Genomic DNA, 16,443 nt, shown 5'->3' on the forward strand with positions numbered 1-16,443 from the left:
CTGGGTCCATGCTGAAGCCCTCCCTGGACAGCAGAGGCAGCCAGCGGTACCCTGCAGGCTCGGTGGGAGGCCAGGGTTGGTTTTGAGTTAAACAACAGCAGTACGTAGGCCAACAACTCAGGTACACTTCGATGGTGCAAAGCATATAGGGAAATACATGAGTAGGCTTATTTAGTTGTACATGTATCTGCATCTCTCTCTCTCTCTCTCTCTCTCTCTCTCTCTCTATTTGAAATGAATATTGGCATGCATGTTGTTTTTCCAACCTTTTTCATGTGTACACACAAAAACACATTTGGCCCGACAACAGAAACCACAGAGGCAATATTGCATTTCGCTGAATATACCGGCGTAGGGAAATACAACACGGGTCACAGAGTGACACCTCAGCCCCGTGTCCTCTGGCCCTCCCTGGGCGCGCTGAACCCCCCCTCACCTCTCTTCATGCTGCTGAAGGCCAGGCTGTACTGGCCCACCAGCTCGCTGGACAGCAGGCCTGTCTGGTCGCGCAGCGAGAAGCGGAGCAGGCTCAGCTCGGGGTCGCTGACGCTGAAGTTCATGGAGGCGTCCCAGCAAGGACTCAGAGCTGCGGAGACAAAGGAGTGGAGAGAGAACTGGTAATGTTGTTTTTATTTTTCGTGAGTAGAAGTAGTAGTGGTCGTACTTTAAAAATGTATAGGATGTTTGGGACATATCATGCACGGCGATGCGTCACTAATGCGTCAGTGTACAACAGAACTAAATCTTGTGAAAAAGTTGGTAGTAATCATTGTTATTTATTTCATGAGTAGCAGTGGCAGTAGTGGTCATACTATAAAAAAAAAAAGTAAATACTAATCATTCATGTTATTGTAATTAGCAGTAGGCCAATCAGTGGCCGTGGTTTAATTATAAACAGTAGCAGTTGTAGATGGATGGGTGTTGTCAGCGTTGTACCCATAACCCTAACTCTAACAACTACGGATGCTTGGTGATTCAAAACACCACTGATGCATCAGTGTACCACAGCACAGAACCGTGTGTGTGGCGAGTTTTGGATCAAATGGACCGGTCACGGCTACACTTCATGGCCCACTGCTCCTAAAGGGCAATCCTGTTTTACAATTTAAAGGCTCTTATCAGCACAACTCACCCCGAGTGGCCTGACGGCAGTCAACAGGAAATTAATTCCAAAGGAGGAAACCGAAAGAAATCACTGATGCAAATGAAAGAAAATCCAAAGCCAATTTTATCCCTCCTAAACTGGACTGCTTTACACAATAGTATTTTGAGGGTCCTCATCCTAACTATGGCAGCAAAAGACTTGTTGAGAACACACTCTGTATTCAAAGGGTGCCCTCGATCATCAATCCAAAGCAATCAATCCCACCACAGTCTGGGCTATCGTGGACACTTGTCAAAACACCGGGCATTTGGCTTCCCACCACAGACTCATGCGGACCATTAGCGCGTTGGCCTGACTAAGGCATCGACTCTGGCCTGAAGTACAGAGAGTCACAACATATCGGTTAAGTGGTTCCTCATAAGGCCTCAATGTCAAGTGTGGCACAAATTCCTGCTGATTGACGGACCACACGCTCTCTCATTGAAACCCCCCGAAAGCCACTTGGAGCGAAGTGACCCATTGATTGGGCTTGAGGCTTGAGGCTGAGATGGGGTGGAGTGGAGGGGATATAGCTCAGCGCAGCCCCCCGACGCTCAGGCCGGGCCAGGCCCTCCACGTTTAACTCTGGCTCTCTAGGTCGCCCACATGATTCCTAGTAGTAGTAGTAGTAGTAGTAGTAGAGTAGTATTATGTGCATTCTTTCACACACACTCTGATAATGGTGTGCTGTGTTAACACGGATTGTTTTGTGTTGCAGTGTGTGTGTTGTGTCATAGTGAAGGTATTGTGTGACAGTGATTTGTTTGTTTTAGAATGATCGTTTTGTGTGACAGCGTTGGTTTTTCCGCTATGTCGATCCATTTGGTGGCCGTTTGATCTTTATGTTATGCACTGACTGATTTGTGTCACCGTATTTGTGGTCTATAACAGAGTATCATCGTACCTTCTGCAGCCTGTACATCACCTTGTGCTCCTATTGAAATACGGCAGTACTTACAGTTCTTCACCGTGTCCGTGTTCTTTCTGCACGCTGACTGCACACCATGGACCTCCACTCTGACAAAAGAGTCCAAAGTCTTCCCACTCCTGGGAACGGGCAGGTGGGAGCCACTGATGACCTGCAGGAGGACAGACAGAAGGGTCAACCGATGTGCGATACAGGGAGGAGAGACGCGTTGAAGAGGGGGAAGATGAGCACCCAAAGTCAGGGCCGTTAAAGGACGAGCAGCAAGAGGAGAGGGATGGAGAGAGAGGATAAAAAGAGGGGAGGAGAGGAGTAGAAAGGAAGAGAGAAAGAGGAGAGGGTAGGTGGAGAGAAGAGGAAAGAGGAGACAATGGGAGAGGGAAGAAAGGACAAGAGAGGAGTAGAGAAAAGCGAGGAGGAGACAGAAGTAGAGGGAGAATAGACAAGTGCAGTCAGTGGAGAGGAGAGGAGAGGAAAACAGAAAATAAGAGACCAGAGGAGGGTGATGACACAGGTCTACTGAAAGACTTATCTGCAGTCCTATCACACTGCGCTCTGATCAAAGGGAAATCTGTCTGCACTTATCCGGACATGCCCTGCTTGCTACCATGTGCTGCTTTAGTGTCCAGTGCGCAGTTACACTACACCATTTCACTCCTGCCGGCGTAGAACTACAGTTTAGAACTCAGTGTACTGTAGAACTCAGTGTCATGATACGTTGCTTTGGGGTTCTGTGTTAATGAATTTCTCTCATTTGTTTCCTTTGTCTCATGTTGATGCCTTATTATGAAAATAAGTGTTCTTTTGTCACCGTTGTAGACTACTTAGGAAAAATTGTACAGCAGTAGTGGTGACCTAGATAAAGTTTTTCCCTTAAGTATTTGGAGTCCCGGGTGGCGTGATTGGAAAACGTAGATAATGGTTGCGTATCTGCGGGGACAGGTGGGGTCTATAACGTCTGAGTTTCAGAGTCTATCGCATTCTGGAAAATGAGCTGGAAACCATCCAAACCCTTTAGCGAGGGGGGGGGGGGGGGGACATCAACACAATATCAGCCTTTACTACACAGCCACTTGTTGGGAATCCCGCGTCTATCATTGTTTGCCTAGCTCTCGCTGTGTGTTGGTGCTGCTTTGTGAATGACAAACTGGATGATGCAGCTGTTAAGTTGGCTAATTGGACCCTGGATACACAGCATTGTCTCTATTATCTGCCCACTAATTCTCATCATACCCCTCGTCTCCCTGGGCCAGCCCCATGCAATGCCTTTGTCATACGAAGTCCCTTCAGTGTTGTACACACATAAGAGACCTGGGCAAACAGCCCTCTAATTGGCTAGATAACAGTCATTGTGGTGGATTGGTTTCATAAGGTTCCACCCTGCGCTGCGATACACACACACATGGGTGGTGATCCATGACGAACGGCCAAGTTTTGCGTGTGCCAGCCCAGTTTTAAGTATTCTGACGCACTCGTAAATCCCCGTGATTCTCCTTTGGACAGCAAGCTTTTACAACATTTGAGGTCATCTCCATAAACGTCGATCAACCCTCTGAACATACTGCTGTATCATCACCCGTCGCTTTCCCCCCTTTTCCCCTCGCTTCTCCAACCTGTTCCTCCTGAGGAGTGTCTTCCCATGAGTCTCAGCAGCGCCAGGGCGATGCAGCACTTTCAGCAGACCAGTACGTTAGTGGCTAATGGAGCCCGCCTACTGAGGGCTGAGAGTCTGTGCTTAGGCATGTGTGTGATACATCGCACACTCTGCGTGCACGCTACAGCTACACAACTTGGTCCTAAGGTGCGGCACGTCTGTCCACAGCTAGCGTCTGTCCACCACAGCGAACCCATGCAGCAAATTGGATTCCTTTAAGTCTGACAGCGAACCCCAGCGGGGGGGGCGGATTAGTGTTGAGTGACGTGGCCTGGAGGGGCCCCCGTACCTTCAGTAGTAGCTGTGTGGGTCTGGGGCCCTGCAGGGAGGAGGAGGAGTTCCCCTGCCCTGACCGCCGCAGCGCCGCAGGCTTCAGGACGTAACCGCAGCGACCGTTGTCCTGGAAACGACCCCCGTTCAGGTCCATGGGCAGACCCAGGGACTGGAAGTTGAGCGCCACTGGGAGGGGGAAAAAAACAACAACACAACAACAACAAAGACACACAATAGTGAAGACGGTGACACACACACGCGCGACAGGTAGGATAGGTGCAGCGCCACACTGCGCCAACTGACGACGTCGGTTTGAATAAATAAAACGGTGTTTTGGTTGCACCCTGTGGTCACCCTTTTCTGTTCCGGCATCTGTTTGTTGAGTAGAAGGGAACTGCAAAATTCAGAGCCTCCCACGAATAACTTGGGGGAGGACTCCAACTCACTGTGGTTCGTTCGCGCTGATTCACATGAACACAGTGGCGTAATGAAAGTGTCTTCATTACAGGACGGATCATTTCACACAGATTATGTGTGTGCGTCTGTGGGGGTGCGCCGCGATAACCAACAATAAAGCGAGATGAGACACAGTGGAGGCGAGCAGCAGATGTGACCACGTCAATATATTTCATTTGTGTTCTTTGTCAGCGTGGATCTGGCACCAGCACTTCTGGGAACCGGAAAAGAAACAGAGATTGATCCAGCTTTGTGCAAAATAACACCTGCCACTTCTCTGCCTCCCCCACCCCTCCCCCACCTCACACGCCCTGTGGGGGGAGGACGGGGGAGGGGGGGGCGTACTGAGCCGTGGCGGCAGAGTTGAGCTACTACCCAGTCTCCCTGGAGACTTAAAGAAGTGTTGACCTCCATTTTTCTCGCTGGCTTGATGGAAACACGGCAAGAATCAAAGCTGGCCGGTCGGCTTCTCCGGGGGGAAATCAGCGAGTATTAAAATCGTGGGTCCCACTGCCTGAGAGATTAATTGAGTGAAAGCGCTTTGCAGCAAGACAGGTGGACCGACGGGAAGACTGGTATAGACCAGATTGGATGAATTGAGTCAGTCTGGAGGAGGCTTACACCATCTGTGCCGAGCTGAAAGATTAGTACTAATGTTAATAGTCAATATGTTTGGTGTGTATTGTGTTATTGTAGCATTGTCGCAAACAGAGAAAGGAGAAGCCTATACAAACTGCAGAGAGAATCCCACAAAAACAAGTTATGCTGAGAGCTGACAAACACAGAAGAAAACACAGAAACGATCGGCTGTCCGACGACGATTTAGCTCGGGCGATGTTTCTGGGGTGTTTCCAGATAATGGACCTCTGGACAAAGAAGGACTATTGATACTCTCCACACATAATGTTTACCTGAGTGTAACCAAAGCCCGCTCTACGTGATTGGTCAATACTACTTGGACAACAAGAGAACGACAAACGGAAACCAGAACGCTTCGGATACTGATATCTTGTCCCGTTGCCTACAGATTCTGCATTCATATGCAGATATATGTTTAGAGATATTAGTAATGGCGGGAATGGGGGCACAACCAAATGCATTTCAGCTTCCTGGCAGAGACTTTCTGGCAACAAAAAGAAAGCCAATGTAGGCCTATATAACTATTTGGTCAAATAAAGAAGTCCACTTTAAAATGCACATATAGAGTTGAGTGAGTGCAGTGTGGATATAAATGTTAATTAAATAATTTTTCATGGTTTGTAGCTACCATGGTCCTTCAAAGAAAGGCATAGATCGGGCCATACTGTACAGCAATCAGACAAGATTAAGGTAGACTCTTCTCTTTTCTTTCTTAAGTCTTTAAGGATTTAATTGTTATTTGAAAAGAAAGCTCAAGAGACTTCAGTGGAAGTCAATTCTCTGTGAGATAAAAAGCATAAATGTATGACGATTACTTCAAACTGGCTTTGATTTCCTTGATACATTCAGATAATCCATTACCCTTCTGTGCAAATGTGAGTGTGCAAGTGTGTGTCCAATTGAGTATGTGTGTGTGCTTGCGTATGTGTGTCTGTTTGTGTGTGTGTGCATTTCTGGCTTTGTGTGTCTGTGAGTACGTGTGTCTGCTTGTGCAGGTGTGTGTGTGTGTGTGTGTGTGTGTGTTTGTGCAGGTGTGTGTGTGTGCAGGTTTGTGTGTGTGTGTAGTTGTGAGTGTGGGGTGTGTGTTCAGGTGTTTCTGTGTGTGTGTGTGTGTGTGTGTGTGTGTGTGTGTGTGTGTGTGTGTGTGTGTTTGTGTTTGTGTGTGTGTGTGTGTGTGTGTGTCCTACCTAGCTGAGAGCCAATGCTCCAGAACTCCTGAGGGTTATAGTTGGAGGAGGAGGTCCTGGAGCCTGCTGGGTAGATCCTGCTGAGACACCTCTGGTTGTGGAGGATGAAGTCTGGACCTGGTGGGATTCACATTCACATTCACCAACTTATTTTGGGTTGTGTTAGACTCGTGTGGCGATGCCTCTAGGACCCTGGGGAGCAGGGGAGGGTTTACATAGGGTTCAGAAGGCTTTGGCCTTGCTCATTGCACCAAGCCTGATTGTAGCTGTTTGTTGGTCAGATATCCGGAGCATCTGGTCAGCCAACAACAGGTCGTCTTTGGAATGATGCGACTTCAATTTCTTTCTTGAAATATTTCTGTGTAATTAATTGTTGATTATTAATTTAATTATGTCATGCTTTCATTTAAACTAAAAGTATATTGCACTGTTTATGACCTCTGATAACCTGAATACAACATGGTCAAAATTTACTACCTGAATATTATTTCGTAATAACAAAGGAGTTATTAGCCTCACCATCACTAAGTCTAGTTTGGGCCATACTAATCTGTGGTTTGCATCCTTGTTGAAATAGGAAACATCTCCATGGTTATTTCGATTCTCATTCTCTACACAGACTTGCTTTGCTGTGGGGTAAAACCTTTTTTCATTAATCACGCTCGCATTAATCATGTTTACGTTATTTTATTCATGAAGGCTGTGTTTTGTGAAGGCCCAACAGTAGCAACAAACACAGTAGGCTGTCAGGGTCTGGGAGGATATAATGTGTCATATTCTGTCAGCAGGGGCCAAGTTTACTGAATTATTATTGTCAAAACAACATCTATCTCAGCAGGGCAGGGACAGTTTATCTGATCATAATTCCCTCAAATCATTTTGACCTCGTTTTTATTCTCCCCGGATATTGGGGGGCTGCTTTTAGTTATTCCTGTTCACGATACGTAAACAGGAATAACTAAAAGCGTTTAAGTGTTTATCGACAGCCAATTCAATTTCCAGTTCTTAAATAGTGCTTTTAAGTGCTTGCCATTTAAAAAAAGCATAAACTGTTACTATAAAAATTGATCATAAATAATTTCGGATGCATTGGTAATTACTTAAAAGTAATACTTTATGTTCCTGAGCACAATTTAATATTGATTGGACACTCGGACCTCCCGTTTTCCAATCGGTGGTCTTACCTGAGGCTCTGGCCAGCTTGCGTGCCTTCTTCTCCCCCATAGAGGTGTTCTGGTGGGGTGTCTGGTGGAGCCTGGCGTGGCTGAAGCTGGTGAACTTCACAGACTGGGTGTAGATGACCAGGTCAGACAGAGCCTCTGCCACCATCACCTTCTTCACCTTGGGTACATAGTCGTGAGTATCAGAGCACAGACGGTTTGCTACGCTGGAGGCAGCAGTGTTGAGACCACACTGAGGCTGGAGCTTCATCCTTGTCCTCACTGAGGCCACAGCTCAACTCTTCCTCACTGTTGGAAGCTCTACGTCCAAGCTCTTTCTATGCTTCCTCCTCATTTAATGTGTCCCCAAGATGAGTCGACACTGTAATATGCATCTGGGCCCTGACTTACTTTTTTCTTTTGTTTTCTCAGAGACCAGAACTTTGATGGCTCTGCAGATCCCTCGTCTTCCTCGCCTTCCTCTCCCTCCTCTTCCTCCTCGCTCTCGTCCGCCTCCCTGCTCGCTGCCTCCTCCCCCGCCTCGTTCGGAGCTCTGATCTTTTTGTTCTTAATGAGAACCTTGTACTTCAGGTCCTATCGACCCTCCGCACAGGTACACGGTCACACGGAGGCATGGGTGCACAATGTCTATGAACACACGTGTGGTGTGCACACGCACACACACTTACATCTCGCAGTCACACACACGAATGCACATGCAATCCCAGCCTGAGCTGTCCCTCCTAGCCGTCTACCAAGGCACTCGTTTCTCGCTAATTATCAGTGGCTCAAACGACGATCAAAGAATACATTTTCCTGACACAACAAGCAGCCCACCAGTTTTTCTTTCTTCTGAATTGCCAAAACGTTGCTTTGCTTCAAAGAGTCAGTCAGCGAGTGACCCAATGCACATCAATGAGTTCACAAATACATCTATGTTTGGAGGAATACAATGAATAACTTACGAGTGAATGCAGGCACTGCTGCTGCTCGTACGATTCAACAGCCATTATTGATTGCTCAACTTGCGTCGGACTGCCCTCCCTATGTGAATGAACCGCGAGTAGCAGCAGCTAAATCACTGTGGTGCTCCTCAGGGGGAGGCCGCCATCGCCATGGAAATAAGTCACCCACCCACCACAGACGAGGATGCAAACAAAAATAATTACAGCTCCGCCAGCCCTCCCAATATATAGCCGTCTGTGCAGTATCCATCTCCCATCCGAATTCTAAATACCTCGGCATATTATTCCCGTTGGAAATTACAACGTTCACAATGAAAATTATAACCTACAATGTGTTTGCTGGCACCGCGCTCTCTTGTTTTCAGTGGCGTTTCACAGGATGATGTATTCGTTTGAAGGCAGCACTTAGGGGGTCATTATTCATGGCATCTGCTGAGGCAGTGTAACAGGGTTAATTTAAGAGTGATTATTCAGATAAATGTGTTTTCCTAAGCCCTTGATATCACTGAAGACTGACAAAGCAGGTGACGGACAATAGGTGCATAAGCTTGCCTTTGTGGTGCCTTTGATGACTCGGTCGAGTGTTTGAGAGCCACCTCGTCTCCGCGAAGTGGAATGCATGATAATTGACGTTTTTTATATTTATGGCGGCATTAGCGTTCGCTAGCTTGACTCTCTCTGCAACAGTGGGAGCATGACAGCACCTTGTGAAAATTGATTAAATATAGCCGCGGGTTAGGTGTCAAGATCACGCTTCTAATGGTGGGGTTTCCATTTAATCCCGTGCCTTGCACGCTATAAAGATACTAAATTGATATGGAGCAAATCATGTGTGCGTACTCAGGATAAAACCAAACGGTTTTGTTCCTGTACTCTGAATGCCATAGCAGCAGAAACTGCATGAGAAAGAAGACATTAATCCACTTACCCAAAGTGAGCATTTCTCCACGGGAATGGGTTTGTATCTTTAAACCACACACTCGCTGATTGTCAACATTCAGAATGCAAATTCATTTCAACTTAGTGCTAAATAATCAACTGAGAGAATAACAATGGCATCCATTGCCGGCTAAAAGTCTGATTTAGTCCATGTTCAGGGCTGGTACTAGACATGGACAGCTCTTCACTGAATGACTCTCTATCTTCACCAGCGGGACAAACATTACACACAGGGCCAGCTTTTCTTAAAGCCCCCTTTAGCTGACGAAAAACCTCGGCAGCATGTTTTACAGAGCGGGCTGATTGTAATTAAGGTTCTTACATTTGGACTTGGCAGTTCTCCAGCGTTGGGGAGATCCAGGGCGGTTTTAAGTAGTTTCTCCCCCAGAATGGAGATGAGGTACTGGGCCATGACTACCTGCTGCTCCTGGCAACAGTGGTTCTCCAGCGAGAGGATCACAGGGTAGGGAGACACCTTCGGTCAAAGGAGAATGAAAATTCATGGAAATTGTTAACAGTGTTTGCATGAATATTTTACAACCTCGCCGCTCTCTTGCATCAGGAGCACTTGGTCCTATTCTGCTCACGGAGAAACATTAAAGAGAGTATGCTGGGTCCACGAAAACCCTGCCAGGCAGAACATGGCCTTTTAGAAGCAGAATTAATTACAGCCAGTGTAGCACTGCCTGCATGAGGTCCTGCACCCATCTCCAAGGTGAATGCCCCAGTGCGCGAGTGATTCCCAACCGTGGCGACGAGGGCAGCTTCAGAGAGCAGCAAATTAAAAGCTGCATTCAGAACTTTTCGACATTCTCTCAAATAGTTAAGAGCCGCTAAATCCAGAGATGCAAAATTCGCTCTGCCTCCACATCCTCACCACCACCACCCTTTGCTTTCCCTCTCCGGCCTTTGAAAGTGCACTCTCTGTTTTGAATTCCTGGCCGACAGCTAGTCCGGTCCACCTCCTGGGAGGGTACCATGGGAAGTGAAGGGGGTTTCCCAAAACCGGACGGTTTTGGGAATCCCCCTTCACTTCCCTCGATATTGGTACCCTCCATTTTGGGGGGCACAGTCAGGACTCTAGTCAGACCAGGGGGCCCCGCGCCACAAGTGGTTACCTCGAAGGCATGTTGCTCCACAGTGCTCACAACGTCCCTGAAGAGGATCTTGGTGGTCAGGGTGTAACCGTGGTACACAACGGGCTCCGTGCTGGGACCGTCCCAGCAGTCGATCTCCAGACAGCGGCAGCCCTTCCTTAAGGCACTGTTGATGATGAGCACACACAAACACATGACATTCACACACACACACACACACACAACAGTAAATAAACATGACCACCACCAACACACAGCCATTCCTTAAGGCGCTGTGGATGATGAGTACACACACACACGCACACACACACAAACACACATAGAACATAACGCACACACAGAACATAACAAAACACACACACACAGTGGTGCAACAAATATACACACACACACAAACACACTGGGCACTGGCAAGGCCAAGTGTGATGCATTAGAGGCTGACATGGCTCAGAGATGATTGGTTGACAATTTGTTTTTACAACAGGGGTGATTTTTTTTATTCTCCCACCAAAGCCACTTGGGAATGTGTCATCACAATGACATAGATTCATGAGAATCCATTTTCAATTACCAACAGAGCATTTGTATGAATTTGTAAACTACAACACAAGGTTGTAACGTTAAAAATGTCGTTGTCTTATCTGAAATGCAATCACACTGCTATGGTCAACCGTCTGCTTTACAGTGTGCATTAAATTAAACACAAATTAAAATTAAAACGTATCTGCTTTTGAGACTGAGTCTCAAGATTAATGTGGAGTTCAAATACAAGTTTTAACAACAACGCATCGATGGCAAAACATGATCGCATTTTCTTATAACAGCGAAATCTTGCAAAGATCCTTGCTTTCCAGAATCTCTCCCCTCTCCTGTATCGCGCCAGAAACATGCTTCTCAACCCCCCCACCTTACAGACAGATCTCTCCGCCCCCATCTAGCTGTCTTAATGACCCCTTCATTAGCTAAGTAAACCACATCTCGCAGCCCACAGGGTAGGAGGAGCAGCCTACGACGCGGGCAGACGGAGAGCTCAGCACTTTCTCAGGAGCAAACGCACCGTTTCTGCTGCAATCAGCCCTCCTGGTCGTTTACCCCCCTCCCCCCTTTGTCCGGTGAACATACAGGGATGCTTCTAGATTATGTACAGCAAACGCTAAAGGAGAGGGCTCCAAAGGATACATGTTATGGGATGGAAATGGTGCATTTCATTAAATCTGAATATATGCTAATTAATTGTTTTTTTCAATACAAAGGCGCAGTGTGTTCAAAATATTAGATTCTATATCTTTTTATTCTAAACACCTAGTTATAATACCGGGGGCCAATCAAACAGGAGGGTTGGGCCAGCCTATGGCTCCCCATTGGCCACAAGGGGCCGTTGTGATTTTGATCTGCCTCAGTGCATGTTGGGTGATTAATCACAGTTGAAGGGAGAATATGCGGCCACTACATATTACGTGCTTGTAAATTCCAGGGAGCAGAATTAAATAATGCATTGCAGTGTAACCTATATAAAAAGCCAGATGGGGCTGGTTTGCTCCACCATGTGATGCCATCTATATTTTAACTTTTAGTCTTTATATTCCTACTTTCACTGGTTTTTAATTAAGATGCAATTGTCCATTGCTGATATAATTTAATATGCTATATATTAAATATATTGGATATAAATTAATATATTTAACAATTGGCACCCCCTTATACTAGAATACTTCAATATTTAGGACTGATACTTGATAACACGATACCACAAATATAATACAGATTTAAGACTTTTTTCTGTTTATAAAAGCATATAATGCATGAATAATTAAATCAATTCATTGTTTTCTAAATAGTGTTGGTTTTGCAGTATCAAAAACAATTGTGTCCTAGAATCCACAGTGTGAGCATTCATAGGGCCCTATCTTGCATCCGGCGCAATTGACTTTCTCGCTGGCGCATGTGTCGTTGCTAGTTTGCAACTGGCGCAGAGGGTTCTTTTCCCTCCTGCGCCACGCGTCGGTAAATTAGGGAATGATCTTGCGCCCCAATGGGCGGTTCGGCGAAAGGAGGAGGCGTGTTCTGGCGCAAACGTTCCCTGGTGCTATTTTGCAGTTTCAGAAACCACTTGCGCCACAAACCAGGAAATATCTGGTTTAAAGTCAACGGCGCGTTGTTCAGATGCTATTTTAAGGGCGCATGCATAATGTTGCTTGTGCACCTCGCGCATACACTTTGCTTCTCTCATCTACCTAGCTACACATTCTTGGTAAATTATTTGGGAAAGAACAGCTGATACAGCGGTAATAAGTTGTACTTTTAAATCAATGCATCTGCCAACACCGTACAGCAAACACATATTTTCTTGGCACAGACATTGTGTACATGCCCACAACTATTAGGATTGATGAGTATTTGATCGTGAGAAAACATTGTTTTACAGCGAGTGAGTGTTAAAAAGAATGAATGAATGCGGGCGCGCGTGTGTGCGACCATCTGTTTAAACACACGCAAACTAAACACGTAACTTATAATACAGTCCATGGCAATGTATATTAACGGGGGGACACATGCATATTAGGAACACAAGTCGATAACGATAATGCATACAATACTGATAAGAAACGATGTTTATAATGTATTGCGTAAATCATTAAATAGAACTACAGTTACCGCATATCATATTTCTGAAGTTGTGGAAGAAAACCTTATTCCATGTGTAAATTAGGCCATATTATTTGGCCATAAACTGAGCCATTTGAAGTTTGAAATTCATGTGCATCTGTCTCATCAGAGACTGCAGACGCGCTGTCAAAATATCAACTCGTCAGATTCAAAAGCGCTCATGGCTCTTAAAGGGGATGGGAGTTGGCACTCTCATTGGTTTATTGCACGTTACGCCCAAACCACACCTACGGGAAATCAGGCTACTTCAGACCAACCCTTTTTAGTCAAGAGAGCGAATTCGCAGAGCGAATTTCTTTTGAGTCATTTTTGCGCCGGTAAAACATCGTCATCGCTATAGAACCGCCCACAAAACTACTTGCGCATGGCGCTTCTCACTTGCGTTTCAGACCACTAAAATAGGGCCCATAGTGTCCATGTCCATGCAAGAACAGTGTTTACTGTGGTACCACATCAGAGAGAGAGAGAGAGAGAGAGAGAGAGAGAGAGAGAGAGAGAGAGAGAGAGAGAGAGAGAGAGAGAGAGAGAGAGAGAGAGAGAGAGAGAGAGACAGACAGACAGACAGACAGACAGACAGACAGACAGACAGACACAGAGAGAGAGAGAGAAAGACAGAGAGAGAGAGACAAAGACAGAGAGAGAGAGACACACAAAGAGAGAGAGAGAGAGAGAGAGAGAGAGTTGTAGTGGTCAGTGTAGTAGCTGCTACCTAACATAGGCGTCCAGGTGGCTCTTGCCCACCAGCTGGTCCCCGGTGAGGTAGGTGTTGTGTGAGGTGGAGATGAAGTAGTGGCAGAGGGGCTGGTCCATGTCCTGGTAGACCACCGTGTGGCTCTGGTCCAGCACACTGCAGTCCTTGGACTCCATGTAGCGGTGGAACCCCTCGAAGGTCATGGCCCGGTCGGTCCTCGCTGCGGGGGGGGGGGGGGGGAAGGGTGAGAATAGTTTTAGAGGCATGGCACTAACGGGGAAGGTCATGGATGCTCAAACATTATCACTTGTAATGTTAACAATGGGGAGTTGGACTCACACACACGCACGCACGTACACATGCACGCATGCACATACACCCAGAGACAAACAGAACATAAACATGACCACCATCAACACACACACACACACACACACACACACACACACACACACACACACACACACACACAGTACATAGACGTGACCACCATCAACACTGGAGACAATGGAGAGTTGGGCCGATCAACCTAGACCCATGTTGCCTTAAACCTGGCGTATAAATGAGAGAATGTGGTTTAGAGTACATTCCAAACAAAAACATTGTGAATGTTTTGGGAAATTCATGTTTGCGAATGAATTTCACGTTAACGGCGTCACAGCCTGTTTATTGTTGTCGCCCGTTATCTGCTGTCTGTGAGGAAGACATTATGTCACACTGGGCTGCGGGCGTACTTGGTCCATTGGCCCACAGATGGCTCTGACCTCTTCCGCTTTTGTTTGTCGTCCCCAACCCTCTCCTCCATACCTCAGGCATGCAGTATGCGTCGCCAGAGCACTGTCTCTAACTTGCCCTGATGGATCTGTAGTGCCTTAAGGCACGCTGTATAAGATGGAGACGTATGAACACAGATGGGATCCTGATCGGAACAAACAAACAGTTCTGACTCCAGCCCCCTTCCCGTGTGGTCACGTGACTCGACTCCATCATTCAAAGGCTCCTCCGCTTTCTAAGGTGACTGGAGTGTAGAGGAACTAGAGCTCCAGGGGAGAGCATGATTCACGGCCTGTCAATAATAATAATAACATTGCCCCATTCTTTAGCCCACAATAAGTCAGTGGATGGCTAACGGAAAAGAAATAGAAAAGAAAAACAACAACACAAACTACTTTCCCACCTATAGAACGGCCCGACCGTCAATCACCTGTCTCGTCAATCTCATATCTGTCAATCAAATGCTCCACCGTCTCCTGATTGGCTGTGAGCTCCATCTGCTCCATGTGGAGGAAGCGGAGGAGGGAGCTGGCTGCCAGGGTAAGCTGGTCTGCGGTGTAGCATTGGTAGAGGCGTTGGATCTCAGCCCGTCTGGTGGCCGGACGCGCGGTTCTCTTCATCATCTATGAACCTGGGACCTGGAGGAGAGACGAGGGGTTAGGACAGGATCAACCATCTTTGATTGATTTCCCTTCTGATGTCAGTACTGAGTCGGAGCTCCCTCAGTCTGGCTGGGGAGACTCATCAGAGTGAGGCCTTCAGAGAATCAGAGATCAAAAGATGTTTCGTCTCCCCACAGTCTTAGACAAATCTGTTTCTATTTAAACGGCGCCAGCAGTGACGAACGGCTCGGAGGGAATTGAGAGCAACGCCAGCTCTGGGCGTGAGATCCACAGATTCCTCCTCTACCTGAGAAACCTGACAATGACTTTTTGTCTTTGGCGTCTTCCCCTTCTCCCCTCGCCCTCCCCACACACAAGAGGCATTAAAGTGAAGAGACGGGCTGTGTCTCTCTCAGGGGGATTCAGTCCCCTTCATCTGTCACCCGCTCCTCCAGCACACCGTATCACCGCTCACGCTCGTCAAACAGCGAAGCATCCGCCTCTTCTGGAGTCCCCCCCAGCCACGCACCTCCATCTCACCCTTCAGTCGCTTCCACTAGACCGTCACACGCTGTCATTTCTGGGGTGTTTTCCCCTGGCTCTGTGTTTGGCACATTGTCTCAAAGCACCATGTAACGGGCCCCACCCCTCCTGTGTCGCTTTGTCATTTGCCACACACACACACACACACACAGACACACACACACACACACGTACAGACGCATACACAGACACACACACAAACAACAACAAACACAGACGGGCTCAAACACATACACTTGCATATACAGACACGGATACACACACGTGTACACACACACACACACACACATACACATACACACACACACAAGAAGGCCCGGTTAATTATGCGGGAGAAATAATTATTATACATTGTACAATTTTGAAAAGAAAGTGTGTTTTTACCCATGGTAGCGTGCTGAGAATCAAGGCCCCCTGCTTTGAACAGTATGTTTGTGCCAAATTTACCCACTATATACGTAGCCTTCAAACATAGCTTTCACAACAATGTTCAGCTTTGCCATAACATTCTCATTAACAAATACTTAGGATTTAGTCAACCAGAATCCTGCAGCTTAAAACTCCCTGTGAATCCAAGTGAAACCCTGGAGAGAAAAACGAGAAACCTACCTTAGATATCGATTGCTGTGGAGACGGGGCCCAGGCCAAGATGGATCATTGTTTACTACAAGTGTAGAGAGAAGAGCAGTAGCTATGGGGACCCAGAGGAACAAGCTCGGAACACCTA

General features: G+C 46.9%; 1 protein-coding gene across 1 annotated transcript; it reads right to left on the reverse strand.

Annotated features, from left to right (window-relative positions):
* Positions 1–386: 386 nt before the first annotated feature.
* LOC307080874 (1-phosphatidylinositol 4,5-bisphosphate phosphodiesterase zeta-1-like) lies at positions 387–15,194 on the reverse strand (the record flags this gene model as incomplete). Its single annotated transcript, XM_079743831.1, has 10 exons — positions 387–586; positions 2,103–2,223; positions 4,013–4,182; positions 6,279–6,395; positions 7,463–7,619; positions 7,850–8,032; positions 9,665–9,817; positions 10,461–10,605; positions 13,816–14,017; positions 15,002–15,194. 10 exons carry the CDS (start codon positions 15,192–15,194, stop codon positions 387–389), a joined length of 1,641 nt encoding a protein of 546 aa, XP_079599957.1.
* Between the last annotated feature and the right edge of the window lie 1,249 nt (positions 15,195–16,443).

This window comes from Pollachius pollachius, assembly GCF_949987615.1.
Source record: "Pollachius pollachius genome assembly, chromosome: 9".
In the NCBI taxonomy this organism is placed as follows: domain Eukaryota; kingdom Metazoa; phylum Chordata; class Actinopteri; order Gadiformes; family Gadidae; genus Pollachius; species Pollachius pollachius.